Here is a 21,986-nt window from a genome sequence, read left to right on the forward strand (position 1 = left end):
GACGATTCTGTGCTACCAACTTTGTGGCAACAGTTTGAAGAAGGCCCTATCCTGTTTCAGCATGACAATGCCCCGTGCACAAAGCGCGGTCCATACAGAAATGGTTTGTCGAGATCTGTGTGGAAGAACTTGACTGGCCTGCACAGAGCCCTGACCTCATCTCCATCGAACACCTTTGGGATGAATGGGAACGCTGACTGCAAACCAGGCCTAATCGCCCAACATCAGTGCCTGACCTCACTAATGCTCTTATGGCTGAATGGAAGCAAGCCCCCGCAGCAATGTTCCAACATCTAGTGGAAAGCCTTCCCAGAAGAGTGGAAGCTGTTATCGCAGCAAAGGGCTAACCAATTCCATATTAACTTAGATTTTTGGTTGAGATGGAGATGTGAATCCAACATATCAATTATTCATTTGTAGAGAAACTGGAATTAAAGACAGACTAAGTCAGTGGCACAGATGGAACTATCCAAGCAGAAGATACTTTTGGTAATGTAGTGTATGTGGACACCTGCTTGTCGAACATCTCATTCGGGACACTGATCCAGTAGAGGTTAAGGAATAGGACTAAATACTTTAAATGCACTTAAAATAAAAGTTTGATTTGGTTTAGTCCTATTGATATGGAGATGTGAATCCAACATATCAATTATTAGTTTGTAGACAAACTAGAATTAAAGCCAGACTAAGTCAGTGGCACAAAATGTACATCTCCTTCAAATGTTGATATTTGGTTGCGTTGAAAACTAAACACAATTCAATATCACTTTTTCAATACAGTAAATAGCCTACGAACTTGTCTAGAAGTTATTAAATTCTATGTTGGATTCATGTCTCCAACTAAATCAAAAATAACATTTTAAGAATAGGATTAAGCCAGTGGCTCAGATGAAACTATACATCGCTTTTAAATGTTGATATTTGGATGTGTTGTCAATCTATTTTTTTGTTACCTTTATTTAACTATGCAAGTCAGTTAAGAACAAATTGTTGTTTAAACACAATTCAATATTCCTTTTTAATAACAGTAAATTGCCAAAAGTCAAGGCTCTCTTACAAACTAATGTAACAATATTTATTCAACCTTAAAGGAATAGTTCACCCAAATGACATATTGGTTTCCTTACCCTGTAAGCAGTCTTATGAATAAGGTATGACAACAATCCATGCTTTGGTTTAGTTTCCCTGGCAGTTTCCAGATGTTAATGTTTTAGCATCCGTGGTACAAATCCCATTCAAGTCATGGGACCGATATTAGCATATTTCACACATCATGTTCAAAACATCCATAAGAGACTTTGTTGAGCTTTTTTTTAGATACTTTTGGATGATTTGGACATGCTGTGATGAAAAATGCTGATATCGGTCTCATGACTTGAATGGGATTTGTGCCACAAATGCTAAAACGTTAGAGTGTTGGAAACAGTGCCAGTGAAACCAAAGCATGGATTGTTGTCATACTTGTTTAATGCAATTCTCTAAAATACAAATGCTATTAGGAGAACTTCAAAAACAAGCAAAAATGACCCTGTCCATTATACCTTGGTTGCTGTAGGTTTATTCACCTCAGTCAATATACAAACACATAGCCTATTACAATTGTAATGCTATACCCCTGAAAGGGAGGAAATATGAGAAAGGATTCACACTGACACGTAGCGTCAGCAACGAAATGAAAACGTATGACATAGAATTGTATTGTTTGCATTTTGATTATATTTTAATGTAGACCTATGGGGAAGATGGAGATGTTAGTATTAAAACATACAGTATCTTCTTTTTTTAAGTTCCTAACTTATTTGATAAGATTAGTACAGATATTCTTAGAGGACCACACATGGTTCCCCAACCCCAAGTTTGGGAACCACTGTACTAACCTCTCTCTATGATTGCTTCCTCTCTCTCTCGCCTCTGCTTCTTTCTGCATGCATTGCGCTCATTGTTCACTCATTGTCCGAAAGTCGGTTTTTGTTTGTTTGGGGGATGTCTGTAGAAACGGCAGGTGTAGCGGGACGGTTTTAAAATGACCTTTTGTCCGGCGTCTCGCAAGCACACTGTGAGCCGACTGCGACCTGGGGTAATTAGTTTCACGTCTCAGGCCTGTGCTGCGAGAGGGCGGAGTTAACCGTTTGAGAGAGTGGTGAATGTGCTGCTAAAAAGACAAATCTGGGAGGCAAATCTGGAGAACACAGGCAAACATAACATTGTTCATGATTCCACTCGTTCGCAAAGAGGCAGGTGCGGTTAGAACGCAAGAATATAAGGGATCTGAGCTTTGATCAACGCTGGGAACAATATTTTAATGTTGGCCCATAATTGATATTCTTTATTGCGTACAATATATATATATATATACAGTTGAAGTCGGAAGTTTACATACACCTTAGCCAAATACATTTAAACTCAGTTTTTCACAATTCCTGACATTTAATCCTACTAAAAGTTCCCTGTTGTAGGTCAGTTAGGATCACCACTTTATTTTAAGAATGTGAAATGTCAGAATAACAGTAGAGAGAAGGATTTATTTCAGCTTTTATTTCTTTCATCACATTCCCAGTGGGTCAGAAGTTAACTTACACTCAATTAGTATTTGGTAGCATTGCCTTTAAATTGTTTAACTTGGGTCAAACATTTCGGGTAGCCTTCCACAAGCTTCCCACAATAAGTTGGGTGAATGTTGGCCCATTCCTCCTGACAAAGCTGGTGTAACTGAGTCAGGTTTGTAGGCCTCCTTGCTCGCACACGCTTTTCAGTTCTGCCCAAAAATGTTCAATAAAATTGAGGTCAGGACTTTGTGATGGCCACTCCAATACCTTGACTTTGTTGTCCTTAAGTAATTTTGCCACAACTTTGGAAGTATGCTTGGTGTCATTGTCCATTTGGAAAACCCATTTGCGACCATGCTTTAACTTCCTGACTGATGTCTTGAGATGTTGCTTGCCGACTTGCCAAAACTATAGTTTGTTAACAAGAAATTTGTGGAGTGGTTGAAAAATGTGTTTTAATGACTCCAACCTGAGTGTATGTAAACTTCCGACTTCAAACGGTGTATATATATAAATATACACTGCTCAAAAAAATAAAGGGAACAATTAAACAACACAATGTAACTCCAAGTCAATCACACTTCTGTGAAATCAAACTGTCCACTTAGGAAGCAACACTGATTGACAATAAATGTCACATGCTGTTGTGTAAATGGAATAGACAACAGGTAGAAATTATAGGCAATTAGCAAGACACACCCAATAAAGGAGTGGTTCTGCAGGTGGGGACCACAGACCACTTTTCAGTTCCTATGCTCCCTGGCTGATGTTTTGGTCACTTTTGAATGCTGGCGGTGCTTTCACTCTAGTGGTAGCATGAGACGGAGTCTACAACCCACACAAGTGGCTCAGGTAGTGCAGCTCATCCAGGATGGCACATCAATGCGAGCTGTGGCAAGAAGGTTTGCTGTGTCTGTCAGCGTAGTGTCCAGAGCATGGAGGCGCTACCAGGAGACAGGCCAGTACATCAGGAGACGTGGAGGAGGCCGTAGGAGGGCAACAACCCAGCAGCAGGACCGCTACCTCCGCCTTTGTGCAAGGAGGAGCAGGTGAAGCACTGCCAGAGCCCTGCAAAATGACCTCTAGCAGGCCACAAATGTGCATGTGTCTGCTCAAACGGTCAGAAACAGACTCCATGAGGGTGGTATGAGGGCCCGACGTCCCCAGGTGGGGGTTGTGCTTACAGCGCAACACCGTGCAGGACGTTTGGCATTTGCCAGAGAACACCAAGATTGGCAAATTTGCCACTGGCGCCCTGTGCTCTTCACAGATGAATGCAGGTTCACACTGAGCACGTGACAGACGTGACAGAGTCTGGAGACGCCGTGGAGAACGTTCTGCTGCCTGCAACATCCTCCAGCATGACAGGTTTGGCGGTGGGTCAGTCATGGTGTGGGGTGGCATTTCTTTGGGGGGCCGCACAGCCCTCCATGTGCTCGCCAGAGGTAGCCTGACTGCCATTAGGTACCGAGATGAGATCCTCAGACCGCTTGTGAGACCATATGCTGGTGCGGTTGGCCCTGGGTTCCTCCTAATGCAAGACAATGCTAGACCTCATGTGGCTGGAGTGTGTCAGCAGTTCCTGCAAGAGGAAGGCATTGATGCTATGGACTGGCCCGCCCGTTCCCCAGACCTGAATCCAATTGAGCACATCTGGGGCATCATGTCTCACTCCATCCACCAACGCCACGTTGCACCACAGACTGTCCAGGAGTTGACGGATGCTTTAGTCCAGGTCTGGGAGGAGATCCCTCAGGAGACCATCCGCCACCTCATCAGGAGCATGCCCAGGCGTTGTAGGGAGGTCATACAGGCACGTGGAGGCCACACACACTACTGAGCCTCATTTTGACTTGTTTTAAGGACATTACATCAAAGTTGGATCAGCCTGTAGTGTGGTTTTCCACTTTAATTTTGAGTGTGACTCCAAATCCAGACCTCCATGGGTTGATAAATTGGATTTCCATTGATTATTTTTTTGTGATTTTGTTGTCAGCACATTCAACTATGTAAAGAAAAAGTATTTAATAAGATGATTTCTTTCATTCAGATCTAGGATGTGTTGTTTAAGTGTTCCCTTTATTTGTTGAGCAGTATATATATACCAAAAAAAAGTACAGTGTCCTCAAATGTAGGCCATGCAGGCTGTCACCTTGGTCAGTGACTTGTGTCACTCAACAGTGCTGCAGACTGGGAAGCAGATGCAGCCATATTAATGAGGTTGTCGTTTGATGCAAATAGAAGAACATATACCTGCTGAAGGCCACTGACGAGCAATATCGTATGGGCCTGTCATTCCTGCTTATTGTTGCGGTTCAGAATGGCATTGATAGAATGAGAGGCACTATTGGTTAGAGCCTGTAAGTAAGCATTTCACTGTAAGGTCTACACCTGTTGTATTTGGCGCACGTGACAAATAAACTTTGATTTGAAAAGAGTTAATGAATGTGTTTGGTTTTCTATTAACACAGAGAATTATACTTGCTGTTAACATTCGAAACAACCTCTTTCTCACTCGAACAGCCTTTATAAATGAATACACAGTGGTCTATAGAAAGTGTAACCAAACATTGTTTTTCCATATAGTTACCTTTGTCAGAATGTGATTCCTCTTCTGGGAAATAAACAATTGGTGAGCAGTAGCGTAGCAGGAGATTTGCCATTTAGCCAGACAGTGTGTGAGTAATGCACCGGAGACAGAGAAGAGATTCATCAGATAGTACTCCATTATCTATGCATCTAGGATATTACTGTCCATAATAAGATCACATGATTGATCAGGCCAGAGACTGTGTTTTGTTTAGAAGATAATCTGCACGGTCTGATAATGAACACAATTTAACTGTATGTATTAGCAGGCTCACATATTATAGTACTAATTACTTAGGATGAATTCGGCCCCATAAATAATTTAGGAGATGCTAAGTATGCATTAATACAATTAACACAACTTTATTGAAATAATGTACAAGTCACAAACATACACATCTTGCTTTTAACTTAACAAATATTTCAATCATGCACACACATTGCTTTCCCCTTAACTTATTTTTTTCTTTGAACACAAGCAAACACTTAAGAGAAAAAGCATACAACTGAATATTAGTAAACAAATTGTCTTCTGGGGTTTTCTGCAACATTTTCTGGTACCAGTACATTCAACATTAAAGTATCTGTTTGTCTTCTACTGTAACATCTACTGAATGTGACCATCAATTTATTACAAAACAACAACATAATATACTCTTTTTTTAAATGACAAAACAAATAAACCAGCCAACCAATCACATTTTACAGTTTGGTCATCTTCAAACACACTATGCAGTGATTTCCCTGTGGCACTGGACATAACTTCCATAAATAACACATCCCCAAAGAACCAACCAAGACTATACATATTGTAAGGTACAATCACACTTCACTATGCCCAACCACTTCAATTATAAAGGCTATTAGGGTGGAATACAATATGTGCTGGACCACAACATTCATCTGATTATAGAGGAAAATGGCAATATTTTTGAATTCACATAAAGCTGTTCTTCACATTGCACAATGAAAACTATAATGAAGCCACCCATGGAGTCCACACATTGAACATCTAGATGTCCTCGAGCTGCATTTGCATCTATTTACATTTATGATGGTCCATGTCCATATGTAATGTCTGCCTGCAAAATTAACTTAACTTGAACCAAGAGGAATTAATTTATAGGCTTCCTCCTCGGCACATCTTGACGAATTGGATATATCCATGGAAAATAGTTTTTCCTGGTATGCTTGGTTATTATGCCTCTATTAAATGAAAAAACATGTTTCCTGGACAAGTCAAAAGACAACTCCACGGGAGTACTATTGTTTGAAGTAATATGCAGATAAGCGTCTTATGATTTACACCAGGGTTCACCAATTACATGCAGCCGTGTGTTGATTTTTCCTTGAGCGGGTTGGTTGGGGGGCCGACACATAGTTCTAAATAATTTGTACACTGCAAATTGACCGCAATAATCGCAAACAGATATAGTATTTCACAAAAACTTTTTCAAACCTTAAGTACATTGGGAATTTTAAAGCTTGATTTCAGTGGGATATGAACACATATGTCTCTCTACTACTTCGGAACAGATTTCCTACATTAAAATCAGTCAATTATGTCCAACAAAGAAAATAATTAAAAGGGGGAGTTGTATGGATTTTTTTCTATGAATAATGTAAAATTAACAGATGTACATTTTACATATTTAGCAGACGCTCTTATCCAGAGAGACTTACAGTAGTGAATGCATACATTTAATTTCATACATTTTTTTTCTGTGCTGGCCCCCTGTGGCAATCAAACCCACAACCCTGGCGTCGCAAACACCATGCTCTACCAACTGAGCTACAGGGAAGGCCCTATGATATACAGAAAGACTCATGTTAAAGCCTTTAAGTCCAGGACAACACTAGGGTTGGATGGCATACCAGTGGGGTATACCAAAACTTGGTAGATTATCAGATACTCAACAAGAAGGTCTGATTACATTATTACTGAAACTGATCCAAGTGGTAAATATAAAGATCCGGTCCATAAAAAAAAACTGGAGGCCTCTTAAACTTCAGTGTTGTGGTGCAAAAATTCGAGAAAAATGCAAAAGGTATTGTTGTATATTATTCAGACGATACATTGGAGATAATATAAGAGAAGTAATGGAAGAAATAGAATACTATGAAAAATCTGGAAAACCAGGTCTGGTATTCACAGGAATTTATATATTAATGCCTGGAATATATCGATTTTGGAGAATCTCTTATACAATGGGTTAAAGTTATGTATAGTTTCCCAAGGTGTAAAATAGTAAATAATGGCTACTTCTCAGAAAGTATTAAACTGTTAAGAGGAGTAAAACAAGGTGGTTCACTATTGGCATTTCTATTTATTATGGCCATCGGAATGTTAGCTATTAAAATAAGATCCAACAATAACATCAAGGGGTTAGAAATCGAGGGCATAAACATAAAGGTGGCATTGTATGCTGATGATTCATGTTTTCTTTTAAATCCACAATTTGGATTCCTTCACAGACTCATATAGGATCTTGAGACTTTTTCTAACCTCTCTGGATTACAACCAAATCATGATAAATGTAATATATTACATATTGGATGACAAAAAAATACAACTTTTACATTACCATATAGTTTACCAATACAATGTTCTGACGGTGATGTGGACATTCTCAGGTATACATATCCCGAAAGAAATAAATTATTTTACTATAATAGAGTTTAATAAAGTTAGCAAAAATAGATTTTTCTACGATGGAAACAAAAATACCTGTCTATTTGTGGAAAAATCACCCTGATTAACTCTTTAGTCATATCCCAGTTTACCTATTTGCTTATGGTCTGGCCTACACCTAGCAACCTATTTTTTTTAAATTATATGAGCAAAAGAAAATTCCATATTTTTTTATTTGTAACGGCATGCCAGATAAAATGAAATGGGCCAATGTATATAATTAATATAAATTCAGAGGGCAGAAATGATTAAATATTAAAGCATTAGCCCTCTCACTAAAGGCGTCAGTCATACAAAAGTTAAATTTAAATCCAAAATGGTTCTCTAGCAGATTAGTAAGAATGTCTCACCCCATGTTCAGGAATGGCTTTTTTTACTTTATTCAGAATACAACCTCTCACTTTCAGTTATTTGAAAATGAAAAAAGCTCCAAAATATAGCTAGTTTTAAAACAAGCCATAGAAAGTTGGTTGCAATTTCAGTTTAATCCACCAGAAAAGACAGAATAAATAATCCAACAAATATTGTGGTTAAACTCAAATTTAATAATTACAAATATATATATATATATATATATAAAAAAGTATAATCTTTGTAAATTATATCATAAATAGGACTGGTGGAGTTGTCACACATGCAGCTAACAAAAATATATGGAAATGTCTGCTCTACCCAAAATTACAACCAATTTTTGCAGCATTACTGCAAAAATGAGAGGCAAGTGGGAGGGGGAAAATTAAGGAACTTGTTTGTTGGCCCTGTATTAAAGACCAAAATAGGTTAAGGTCACAGTTATGAAAACTTAGGACACTAAAGAGGCCTTTCTACTGACTCTGAAAAACACCAAAAGAAAGATACCAAGGGTCCCTGCTCATCACTGACATTATTCCATTTCTGTTAATCACATGTCTGTGGAACTTGTTTAATGTATCAGTTTTTGAATCTTATTATGTTCATACAAATATTTACACATGTTAAGTTTGCTGAAAATGAACACAGCTGACAGGGAGAGGACGTTTCTTTTTTTGCTGAGTTTATATAAGGGGGATACAACCATCCCAGGTCTGCAGACTTTGCTGCGAAAAGACAGAATCGTAAGATAATTTGTTTTGGTACTGTCCATACGGAGCTTGTTTTTGGTCGCAGGTCCAGGAATGGTTGAAGAACTGCAACATTTGCAGAATAGCACTACTGGTTGATTTGAAAAGTCATAGTCGATCAATAATATAATAATAATCTTAGCAAAAATATTTATCTTTAATTTACAATCTTTAGAAACTATAAGAATAGAAAGGTTCAAAACATTTGTGAAACATCACAGTAAATGTGTATATAGTATGTATAAGCTGGAAGTAGAAGACTAAGTGTTGTTGTCCAATAGTTTACTCCAATTAGGGGAGGGGTGATAAGGTTATGGGAAAATATATTTAAAACAAAGTGTTTATATACAGTACCAGTCAAATATTTGGACACACCTACTTGTTCAAGGGTTGTTTCTAATTATTACTATTTTCTACATTGTAGAATAATAGTGAAGACATCAAAACTATGAAATAACACATATTGAATCATGTAGTAACGAAAAAGTGTTAACCCCTGGTCGGGCTCCGTCCCGTATGCGGGACGGACATCCAGCGAAAAATCCTATCGCCATTAGCATAACGAAATTTAATATATATATTTTTTTAAATATAGGACTATGTTATATCGTTTTATAGATACACCTCTCCTGAATCGAACCACGTTGTCCGATTTCAAAAAGGCTTTACAACAAAAGCAAAACATTAGATTATGTTAGAGGAGTATATCGTAAAAGTAGCCACATAGCCATTTTCCGACCAACCACATGCATCACAAATAACCAAAAAACAGCTAAATGCAGCACTAACCTTTGACAATCTTCATCAGATGACACTCCTAGGACATCATGTCACACAATACATGCATTATTTTGTTCGATAAAGTTCATATTTATATATAAAAACAGCATTTTACATCGGCGCGTGATGTTGACTAACTATTTTCCCTCAAATGCATCCGGTGAAACAGCGCTACAATTTACTAAATTACTATTCGAAAACATTTTTAAAATGTAATATTGTCATTCTAAGATTTATAGATGAATATCTCTTGAAAGCACCTGTAATGCCAGATTTAAAAATAACTTTACTGGGTAATCACACTTTGCGATAAAAGGGGATGCGATACTCAGAAAAATAGGCTACCGTTACAGGTCAGCGCCATCTTGGAACAATCGCATATCAAATCTGCTCTTGTATACTATTGTCAATAATCCCTTACCTTTGATTATCTCCATCAATAAGCACTTCCAGGAATCCCAGGTCCACAACAAATGTACACTGCTCAAAAAAATAAAGGGAACACTTAAACAACACAATGTAACTCCAAGTCAATCACACTTCTGTGAAATCAAACTGTCCACTTAGGAAGCAACACCGATTGACAATAAATTTCACATGCTGTTGTGCAAATGGAATAGACAACAGGTGGAAATTATAGGCAATTAGCAAGACACCCCCAATAAAGGAGTGGTTCTGCAGGTGGGGACCACAGACCACTTCTCAGTTCCTATGCTTCCTGGCTGATGTTTTGGTCACTTTTGAATGCTGGCGGTGCTTTCACTCTAGTGGTAGCATGAGACGGAGTCTACAACCCACACAAGTGGCTCAGGTAGTGCAGCTCATCCAGGATGGCACATCAATGCGAGCTGTGGCAAGAAGGTTTGCTGTGTCTGTCAGCGTAGTGTCCAGAGCATGGAGGCGCTACCAGGAGACAGGCCAGTACATCAGGAGACGTGGAGGAGGCCGTAGGAGGGCAACAACTCAGCAGCAGGACCGCTACCTCCACCTTTGTGCAAGGAGGAGCAGGAGAAGCACTGCCAGAGCCCTGCAAAATGACCTCCAGCAGGCCACAAATGTGCATGTGTCTGCTCAAACGGTCAGAAACAGACTCCATGAGGGTGGTATGAGGGCCCGACGTCCACAGGTGGGGGTTGTGCTTACAGCCCAACACCGTGCAGGACGTTTGGCATTTGCCAGAGAACACCAAGATTGGCAAATTCACCACTGGCGCCCTGTGCTCTTCACAGATGAAAGCAGGTTCACACTGAGCACGTGACAGACGTGACAGAGTCTGGCGATGCAGTGGAGAACGTTCTGCTGCCTGCAACATCCTCCAGCATGACCGGTTTGGCGGTGGGTCAGTCATGGTGTGGGGTGGCATTTCTTTGGGGGGCCGCACAGCCCTGCATGTGCTCGCCAGAGGTAGCCTGACTGCCATTAGGTACCGAGATGAGATCCTCAGACCCCTTATGAGACCATATGCTGGTGCGGTTGGCCCTGGGTTACTCCTAATGCAAGACAATGCTAGACCTCATGTGTCTGGAGTGTGTCAGCAGTTCCTGCAAGAGGAAGGCATTGATGCTATGGACTGGCCTGCCCGTTCCCCAGACCTGAATCCAATTGAGCACATCTGGGACATCATGTCTCGCTCCATCCACCAACGCCACGTTGCACCACTGACTGTCCAGGAGTTGGCGGATGCTTTAGTCCAGGTCTGGGAGGAGATCCCTCAGGAGACTATCCGCCACCTCATCAGGAGCATGCCCAGGCATTGTAGGGAGGTCATACAGGCACGTGGAGGCCACACACACTACTGAGCCTCATTTTGACTTGTTTTAAGGACATTACATCGAAGTTGGATCAGCATGTAGTGTGGTTTTCCACTTTAATTTTGAGTGTGACTCCAAATCCAGACCTCCATGGGTTGATAAATTGGATTTCCATTGATTATTTTTGTGTGATTTTGTTGTCAGCACATTCAACTATGTAAAGAAAAAAGTATTTAATAAGATTATTTCTTTCATTCAGATCTAGGATGTGTTGTTTAAGTGTTCCCTTTATTTTTTTGAGCAGTATATTTTCGTTCGAAAAAGTTAATCCTTTACGTCCCAATAGCGTGTTCTTGTTAGCGCGTTCTGAAGGCTGCTCCAAAAGCTCCGTCGGCCGCGGGACTCCTCTTTCAATAAAATGCTTTTTTTTTTTTTAGGTTCGTTCAAACATGTTAAACGTTGTATAACATAAATCTTTAGGGCCTTTTTCAACCAGAGCTCCAATAACATTCAAGGGGGACGATTGCATTGTCTTTCAAAACGTTTCGAAAGGAGAGGGTAGCCAGGGGCGCCGGCGTCATAATGGTGATGGCCCTCCTCATGTGACCACGTTCCACAGACTCTCATTGTGTCAGTTTTCACAGTAGAAGGCTTACAGACACCATTCAAACAGTTTTAGAAAATTCAGAGTGTTTTCTATACAAACCTGAACAATAATATGCATATTCTAGCTTCTGAGTTGGTGTAGGAGGCAGTTAAAAATGGGCACATATTATTTTCAAAATTCTCAATACTGCCCCCTATCCCCAAGAGGTTTTAACCGTATAACAGAACTCATATGGCAGTCAAAACCCTGAGACAAATTCTGACAGGAAATGGATACCTGATGTGTTGAATTACCTTTAAGCCTATGCCATTGAAACACACAGGGGCTTATTAATTGTTCCTATGGCTTCCACTAGATGTCACCAGTCTTTACAAAGTTGTTTGAGTCTTCTACTGTGAGAACTGAACGAACAAGAGCCTTGGAACGGTGGTGGCCGACAAGACTCTGGCGCGCAAGTTCATGTTGGGTACTCTCGTTCCAATACGTTTTAAAAGAGAATGCAATCGTCCGCCTTGAATATTATTCATGTTCTGGTTGAAAAAGGCACTAATGATTTATGCTATACAACGTTTGACATGTTTGAACGAACGTAAATATTTTTTTCCCCCTCTTTCATGAAGAGAAGTCCGGCGGGCTTAGATCATGTGCTAACAACACGGAGCTTTTTGGACATAAATTATGAGCTTTTTCGAACAAAACTACATTTGTTATGGACCTGGGATTCCTGGAAGTGACATCTGATGAAGAGAATCAAAGGTAATGGATTATTTACATAGTATTTTCGATTTTAGATCTCTCCAACATGGCGGTTAGTCTGTATCGCAAAGCGTATTTTTCTGGGCGCAGTGCTCAGATTATTGCAAAGTGTGATTTCCCAGTAAGGTTATTTTTAAATCTGGCAATCCGGTTGCGTTCAAGAGATGTAAATCTATAATTCTTTGAATGACAATATAATATTTTACCAATGTTTTCGAATAGTAATTATTTAATTTGTTGTGCTGATTTGACTGGCGGTATTGGAGGGAAAAGATTTCCTCAACATCAACGCCATAGTAAAACGCTGTTTTTGGATATAAATATGAACTTGATAGAACTAAAAATGCATGTATTGTCTAACATAATGTCCTAGGAGTGTCATCTGATGGAGATTGTCAAAGGTTAGTGCATAATTTTAGCTGGTTTTCTGTTTTTGGTGACGCGTGTCTTTGCATTGACAAAACATTACACACAGCTATTTTCAATGTACTGTCCTAACATAATCTAACTTTATGCTTTCGCCGTAAAGCCTTTTTGAAATCGGACAACGTGGTTAGATTAAGGAGATGTTTATCTTTCAAAGGGTGTAAGATAGTTGTATGTTTGAGACATTTGAATTATGACAACACAAAAGAAACGACAGATTTTTACCTTGTCAGCTTGGGGATGCAACCTTACGGTTAACTAGTCCAACGCTCTAACCACCTGCTTTACATTGCACTCCACGAGGAGCCTGCCTGTTACGCGAATGCAGTAAGAAGCCAAGGTAAGTTGCTAGCTAGCATTAAACTTATCTTATAAAAAACAATCAATCATAATCACTAGTTAACTACACATGGTTGATGATATTACTAGTTTATCTAGCCTGTCCTGCGTTGCATATAATCGCTTAGGTACATGTTTCTCCGTGTACCTAACCATAAACATCAATGCCTTTCTTAAAATCAATACACAGAAGTATATCTTTTTAAACCTGCATATTTAGCTAAAAGATATCCAGGTTAGCAGGCAATATTAACCAGGTGAAATTGTCTCACTTATCTTAGGTTCATTGCACGCAGAGTCAGGGTATATGCAACATTTTGGGCCGCCTGGCTCGTTGCGAATTAATTTGCCAGAGTTTTACATAATTATGACATAACATTGAAGGTTGTGCAATGTAACAGGAATATTTAGACTTAGGGATGCCACCCGTTAGATAAAATACGGAACGGTTACGTATTTCACTGAAAGGAAAAACTTTTTGTTTTTTCGAAATTATAGTTTCCGGATTCGACCATATTAATGACCTAAGGCTCGTATTTCTGTGTCTTTATTATATTATAATTACGTCTATGATTTGATAGAGCAGTCTGACTGAGCGGTGGTAGGCAGCAGCAGGCTCGTAAGCATTCATTCAAACAGCACTTTCGTGTGTTTTGCCAGCAGCTCTTCGCTGTGCTTCAAGCATTGCGCTGTTTATGACTTCAAGCCTATCAACTCCCAAGATTAGGCTGGTGTAACCGATGTGAAATGGCTAGCTAGTTAGCGGGGTGTGCGCTAATAGCGTTTCAAACGTCACTCACTCTGAGACTTGGAGTAGTTGTTCCCCTTTCGCTGCTTCGAGGGTGGCTGTTGTCAATGTGTTCCTGGTTCGAGCCCAGGTAGGAGCGAGGAGAGGGACGGAAGCTATACTCTTACACTGGCAATACTAAAGTGCCTATAAAAACATCCAATAATCAAAGGTATATGAAATACAACTCGTATAGAGAGAAGATAGTCCTATAATTCCTATAATAACTACAACCTAAAACTTCTTACCTGGGAATATTGAAGACTCATGTTAAAAGGAACCATCAGCTTTCATATGTTCTCATGTTCTGAGCAAGGAACTTAAACGTTAGCTTTCTTACATGGCACATATTGCACTTTTACTTTCTTCTCCAACACTTTGTTCTTGCATTATTTAAACCAAATTGAACATGTTTCATTATTTATTTGAGGCTAAATAAATTTTATTGATGTATTATATTAAGTTAAAATAAGTGTTCATTCAGTATTGTTGTAATTTGTCATTATTACAAATAAAAAATAATTAAAAAAGAAATCGGCCGATTAATCGGCATCTGCTTTTTTTTGGGCCCGCCAATAATGGGTATCGGCGTGGGAAAAAGCATAATCGGTCGACCTCTACTAATGCCCATTGCTCATGTTTCTTGGCCCAAGCAAGTCTCTTCTTCTTATTGGTGTCCTTTAGTAGTGGTTTCTTTGAAGCAATTCAACCATGAAGGCCTGATTCACGCAGTCTCCTCTGAACAGTTGATGTTCATATGTGTCTGTTACTTGAACTCTGAAGCATTTATTTGGGCTGCAATTTCTGAGGCTGGTAACTCTAATGAACTTATCCTCTGAGGCAGAGGTAACTCTAGCTCTTCCTTTCCTGTGGCGGTCCTCATGAGAGCCAGTTTCATCATAGCGCTTGATGGATTTTGCGACCGCACTTGAAGAAGTTCTTGAAATGTTCCGGATTGACTGACCTTCATGTCTTAAAGTAATGATGAACTGTAATATCTATTTGCTTATTTGAGCTGTTCTTGCCATAATATGGACTTGGTCTTTACCAAATATGGCTATCTTCTGTATACCACCCCTACCTTTTCACAACACAACTGATTGGCTGAAACGCATTAAGGAGGAAAGAAATTCCACAAATTAACTTTTAAAAAGGCACACCTGTTAATTGAAAAGCATTCCAGGTGACTACCTCATGAAGCTGGTTGAGAGAATACCAAGAGTGTGCAAAGCTGTTATCAAGGCAAAGGGTGGCTACTTTGAAGAATCTAAAATATAAATATTTTCATTTGTTTAACAGTTTTTTGGTTACCACATGATTCCATGTTTTATTTCATAATTTTGATGTCTTCACTACAATGTAGAAAATTGTAAAAATTAAGAAAAACCCTTGAATGAGTAGGTGTCCAAACTTTTGACTGGTACTGTAATATATACAGTGCATTCAGAAAGTATTTAGACTCCTTGACTTTTTCTACATTTTGTCACATTACAGCCTTATTCTAACATTTTTGATATTTTCCCTCATCAATCTACACACAATACCTCATAATTACAAAGCAAAAAAGGTTTTTAGAAATGTTGGCAAACGTATAAAATATATTTACATAAGCATTCAGACCCATTATTCAGTACTTTGAAACACCTTTGGCAGCGATTACAGCCTCGGGTCTTCTTGGGTATGACGCTACAAGCTTGGCACACCTGTATTTGGGGAGTTTCTTCCATTTTTCTCTGCAGATCCTCTCAAGCTCTGTTAGGTTGGATGGGGAGCATTGCTGCACAGCTATTTTCAGGTCTCTCCAGAGATGTTTGATCGGGTTCAAGTCCAGGCTCTGGCTGTGCCACTCAAGGACATTGAGACTTGTCCCGAAGCCACTTCTGCATTGTCTTGGCTGTGCACTTAGGGTCATTGTCCTGTTGGAAGGTGAACCTTTGCCCCAGTCTGAGGTCCTGAGCACTCTAGAGCAGGTTTTCATCAAGGATCTCTCTGTACTTTGATCCTTTCATCTTTCCCTCATCCCGACTAGTCTCCCAGTCCCTGAAAAACATCCCCACAGCATGATGCTTCCACCCACATGCTTTACCGTAGGGATGGTGGCAGGTTTCCTCCAGACGTGACGCTTGGCATTCAGGCCAAAGGGTTCAATCTTGGTTTCATCAGACCAGAGAATCTTGTTTCTCATGGTCTGAGAGTGTTTAGGTGCCTTTTGGTCAACTCCAAGTGGGCTGTCATGTCTGTCTGGCCACTCTACCATAAAGGCATGATTGGTGGAGTGCTGCAGAGATCCTTGTCCATCTGGAAGGTTCTCCCATCTCAACAGAGGAACTCTGGAGCTCTGTCAGAGTGACCATTGGGTCCTTGTTCACCTCCCTGACCAAGGCCCTTCTCCCCCGATTGCTCAGTTTGGCTGGGCGGCCAGCTCTAGGAAGAGTCTTGGTGGATTCAAAGTTCTTCCATTTAAGAATGATGGAGGCCAATGTGTTCTTGGGGACCTTAAATGCTGCAGAAATTGTCCGGTACCCTTCCCAAGAACTGGGCCTCGACAAAATCCTGTCTCGGAGCTCTACCGACAATTCCTTTGACCTTATGGCTTGGTTTCTGCTCTGACATGCACTGCCAACTGTGGAACGTTATATAGACAGGTGTGTGCCTTTCTAAATCATGTCCAATCAATTGAATTTACCACAGGTGGTCTTCAATCAAGTTGTAGAAACATCTCAAGGATGATCAATGAAAACAGGATGCACCTGAGCTCAATTTCGAGTCTCATAGCAAAAGGTCTAAATACTTACGTAAATAAGGTATTTCTGTTTTACATTTTTTATACATTTGCAAAAAATGTCTAACCTGTTTTCGCTTTGTTATTATGGGGTATTGTGTGTAGATTGATGAGGAAAATGTTTAATTTAATCAATTTTAAAATACTGCTGTAGCATAACATAATGTGGAAACAGTCAAGTGGTCTGAATACTTTTTAAATGCAATGTGTATATATCACCTGCCAACCAAACACGCACAACTATTGGGGAAACCATGATTTACACTGTAAGCCCCGTCTGGCTGAATGTGACAATTAATCCAATCTGATTTCTTGCAGCACAACAATGAGTTTTTCAAAGTATTAATTGTGAGCCAGCAGATATAGGTATGAAGATTAAGGTAAGCAATGTTCTTTAGTAGGACATATTCTAATCCCTCATATAGTGCTTTCAGGACTGGTCGGACCTGGGTCACCTTCTCCACTGCTGTGAACTGTGAGGTAGTTGCTATAGCGGCAGGTTTTCTTGACCTGTTCCTCCTCTGCCATCTGGCCAGTGATGGACGTCTGGCCTTGCTGGGTAAGCCGTGTCAGGCGGAAGGGGGAGCGCCTGAAAGAGCCGGTCAGGGTAGTGTTGTTCTCTGACTCACGGCTGAACGTGGCTGTGCTCCGACAGTAGCGCTTCAGGCCATGGCGGAAATGGATGGTGAACAGGCCGTAAGTTATTGGGTCTAAACAGGCATTGAAGAGGCCAAAAATAAAGAGCATATGAGTCAAAGAATGAGAGACCGTCTCATCCATATCGTCAGGGAAGAACCAGTACCACAGTCCCAACAGGTAGTAAGGGGTCCAGCAGACGATGAAGGAAGTCACGATAACAATGCTCATCTTCAAAGTCCTCATCCGTGCTTTTGGAATGTTGTTGTGAGAGCGTCGGAGATGTATCTCCTTAGAAGACACTGAAACAAGGCAATAAACACTTGCTCATAATCTTAGCATCTAACACCAAAATTGACAATAAGTCTCAATTACCTTTATCTTCAAAGACACAGTGCTCTTTGTAACCCACTCATGAACAACTGTATACTACACCTACCACTACTGCCACTAGTGGTACCACAATTGATGGTAAAATATGTAATTTGACCTACTGTTTCCGTGGGTCATGCGGCTGGATATCTCTACCAGGATACGTGTGTAACAGAAGATCATGATGATCAGCGGCAGCAGGAAAAGACAAGCAAAGGTGAACATGTTGTACAGGGTTTCCTGCCAGTGTTGGACAAAGCTCCCATGGGTAGTGCACTGGGTAAACTTCTCTGGAACCGTGATGGTCACACTGTGGAATATCAGTATCTGCATGACAACACAAAAGAAAACGACTTTAACCATAACAGAATGTCTTTAACAATAATTATATGGCCTGGCTTCAGTGTTGTACTACATAAAATCGTAGTGTTTCATGCAACAGAAGCTCCTGCCTAGTCTGCAGTCAATGTGAGTAATACACTGCAGATGTCTTTCAATTTGCAATGGAATTAGGTGAAAAGAGCCAAGTGTTGAATGCTTGAAATGAATTATGAAAAAGTAATAATTGCAAGGCAAGGTCTTCTTTTAGTGATACAATTTTTTTTAAGCCAATGTAGTTGGATGGCTTTTATTCGCAGCAATGTATAATTGCTGTCATAATCAGGAGTCAGTCAATTATGTAGGGCAGGCCCTCCTCACCAGTTATCAATCACATTTAAAAAGGTTACTCTTAAACCATGGACAATAGTGACTGCAACGCCTGTACTGTAATTCCCTTCAGGAAAGTGTTTCTGAGTTTTGTTCTAAGTTATTGCTACAATCATTAGGTTTACAATTGTCGTAAAAATCAAGTCAGTCATGTCCATTTGCTATATATATATTTGAATAAGTTCAATACAGGATCCTCTTCAAATTGCTCATGCTCACCTACAAAGCACTCAATGGACTGGTGCCCACATACTGTACCTTACTGACCTCCTGTATCCCTACCCTCCCACCTGTTCACTGCGCTCCTCACACACTGGCCTCCTCACCATTCCTCTCACCAGGCTCCGCTCTATCGGAAACCAGGCTTTTAGCAGTGCAGCTCCCCAACTCTGGAACTCCCTCCCTCTCCATGTCAGAACCTCACAATCCATACACATATTCTAGTCCACACTAAAGACACACCTCTTCACACAGGCTTAGCTTTTATCCACTGTCTAGTTCACTTCCCTGGTTAGTGTGTCATCATGTCTAGGTGTTCTCCACAGTTACTCTGTCATCATGTTTAGTGTTCTCCACGGTTATACTGTCATCATGTTTAGTGTTCTCCACGGTTATACTGTCATCATGTTTAGTGTTCTCCCTGGTTAGTCTGTCATCATGTTTAGTGTTCTCCACAGTTAGTCTGTCATCATGTTTCGTGTTCCCCACGGTTATACAGTCATCATGTTTAGTGTTCTCCACAGTTAGTCTGTCATCATGTTTAGTGTTCTCCACGGTTATACTGTCATCATGTTTAGTGTTCTCCACAGTTAGTCTGTCATCATGTTTAGTGTTCTCCACGGTTATACTGTCATCATGTTTAGTGTTCTCCACGGTTAGTCTGTCATCATGTTTAGTGTTCTCCACGGTTATACTGTCATCATGTTTAGTGTTCTCCACAGTTATTCTGTCATCATGTTTAGTGTTCTCCACAGTTAGTCTGTCATCATGTTTAGTGTTCTCCACGGTTATACTGTCATCATGTTTAGTGTTCTCCACAGTTATTCTGTCATCATGTTTAGTGTTCTCCACAGTTAGTCTGTCATCATGTTTAGTGTTCTCCACAGTTAGTCTGTCATCATGTTTAGTGTTCTCCACAGTTAGTCTGTCATCAAGTTTAGTGTTCTCCACAGTTATTCTGTCATTATGTTTAGTGTTTTCCACAGTTATTTTGTCATGTTTGGTGTACTTTATATGAAGTGCATGAGACCCCTTGACTTCATCCACATTTTGCTACGTTACAGCATTGTTCTAAAATTGATTAAATTCATTATGTTCCTCATCAATCTACACACAATACCCCATAATGACAAAGTGAAAATAGGTTTTCAGAAATGTTTGCAAATAAAACATTTTACCTGTGGTAAATTCAATTGATTGGACATGATTTGGAACGGCACACACATCTGTCTATATAAAGGTCCCGCAGTTGACAGTGCATGTCAGAGCAAAAACCAAGCCATGAGGTCGAAGGAATTGTCAGTAGAGCTCCGAGAAAGGATTGTGTCGAGGCACAGATTTGGGGAAGGGTAGCAAAACATGTCTGCAGCATTGAAGGTCCCCAAGAACATAGTGGCCTCCATCATTCTTAAATGGAAGAAGTTTGGAACCAAAGACTCTTCATAGCGCTGGCTGTCCGGCCAAACTGAGCAATCAGGGGAGAAGGGCCTTCGTCGGGCAGGTGACCAAGAACCCAATGGTAACTCTGACAGAGCTCCAGAGTTCCTCTGTGAAGATGAGAGCCCTCCACCGATCAGGCCTTTATGGTAGAGTGGCCAGACGGAAGCCACTCCTTGGTAAAAGGCACATGACAGCCCGCTTGGAGTTTGCCAAAAGGCACCTACAGACTCTCAGACCATGAGAAACAAGATTAGCTGGTCTGATGAAACCAAGATTGATCACTTTGAACTGAATGCCAAGTGTCACATCTGGAAGAAACTTGCCACCATCCCTACGGTGAAGCATGGTGATGGCAGCATCATGCTGTGGGGATGTTTTTCAGCGGCAGGGACTGGGAGACTAGTCAGGATCGAGGGAAAGATGAATGGAGCAAAGTACAGTGAGATCCTTGATGAAAACCTGTTCCAGAGCACTCAGGACCTCAGACTGGGGCGAAGTTTCACCTTCCAACAGGACAATGACCCTACGTACGCAGGTCTCAATGTCCTTGAGTGGCCCAGCCAGAGCCCAGACATGAACCTGGTCGAACATCTCTGAAGAGACCTGAAAAAGCTGTGCAGCGACGCTCCCCATCCAACCTGACAGAGCTTGAGAGGATCTGCAGAGAAGAATGGGAGAAACTCCCCAAATACAGGTGTGCCAAGCTTGTAGCGTCATACCCAAGAAGACTCAAGGCTGTAATCGCTGCCAAAAGGTGCTTCAACAAAGTACTGAGTAAAGGGTCTGAATACTTATGTAAATTAGATTTCCATTTTTTATTTATGTGCAAACATTTCTAAAAACCTGTTTATGCTTTGTCATTACTGGGCATTGTGTGTACATTGATGAGGGAAAACATGATTTAATCCCTTTCAGAATAAGGCTGTCACGTAAGAAAATGTGGAAAAAGTCAAGGGGTCTGAATACTTTCCGAATGCACTGTATTTACTTATTTTACTGGGATTTTATTCCTTTTTATCCAGCTGATTTTCTTGAATGTAAAGTGACTTTGGGTGTCATGAAAACAGATTAAAATAAAATGTATTATTATAATAAAGCTGTTACAGTGTTGTTATGTCCTCCGATGTATATTTTGATAATTGTTGTGGTGTCCTGAGACCAGGTTGAGGAGAGAAAACATGAAACCTCTCTTAACCAGAGCCTCACCTGGGGAACAGACAGAATCACACTCATCACCCACGCCACAGACAACATGATCTTGCTTCTCTTCTTGGCCTCATTGATCGCCAGTGGGTTGAGGATAGCAGACTGGCGGTCCAAGCTAATGACCACTGTGACAAAAGCACAGGAGTACATGGCAACAAGTTTCATGAACATTAGCAGCCTACAGGCGACGTCTCCTGCCTGCCACTGAACTGTGATATTCCAGACAGCATCAACAGGCATTACGATGAAA

At 40.5% G+C, this 21,986-nt stretch overlaps 1 protein-coding gene across 2 annotated transcripts in view; it reads right to left on the reverse strand.

Moving 5' to 3' along the window:
• Positions 1–17,318: 17,318 nt before the first annotated feature.
• Positions 17,319–21,986, reverse strand: part of LOC115196761 (gonadotropin-releasing hormone II receptor-like) — an 8,656-nt gene continuing 3,988 nt past the window's right edge. For both annotated transcript variants that reach the window (XM_029757648.1, XM_029757649.1), the window contains 3 exons: positions 21,737–21,986; positions 18,286–18,490; positions 17,319–18,093 (listed from right to left, as the gene is read on the reverse strand). The exon at positions 21,737–21,986 is cut by the window's right edge and continues 374 nt beyond it. In XM_029757648.1, coding sequence (XP_029613508.1) covers positions 17,573–18,093; positions 18,286–18,490; positions 21,737–21,986 — 976 coding nt within the window. In that variant the 3' untranslated portion in view covers positions 17,319–17,572. The remainder of the gene's footprint in view (positions 18,094–18,285; positions 18,491–21,736) is intronic.

Source organism: Salmo trutta, chromosome 7 (genome assembly GCF_901001165.1).
Source record: "Salmo trutta chromosome 7, fSalTru1.1, whole genome shotgun sequence".
NCBI lineage: Eukaryota > Metazoa > Chordata > Actinopteri > Salmoniformes > Salmonidae > Salmo > Salmo trutta.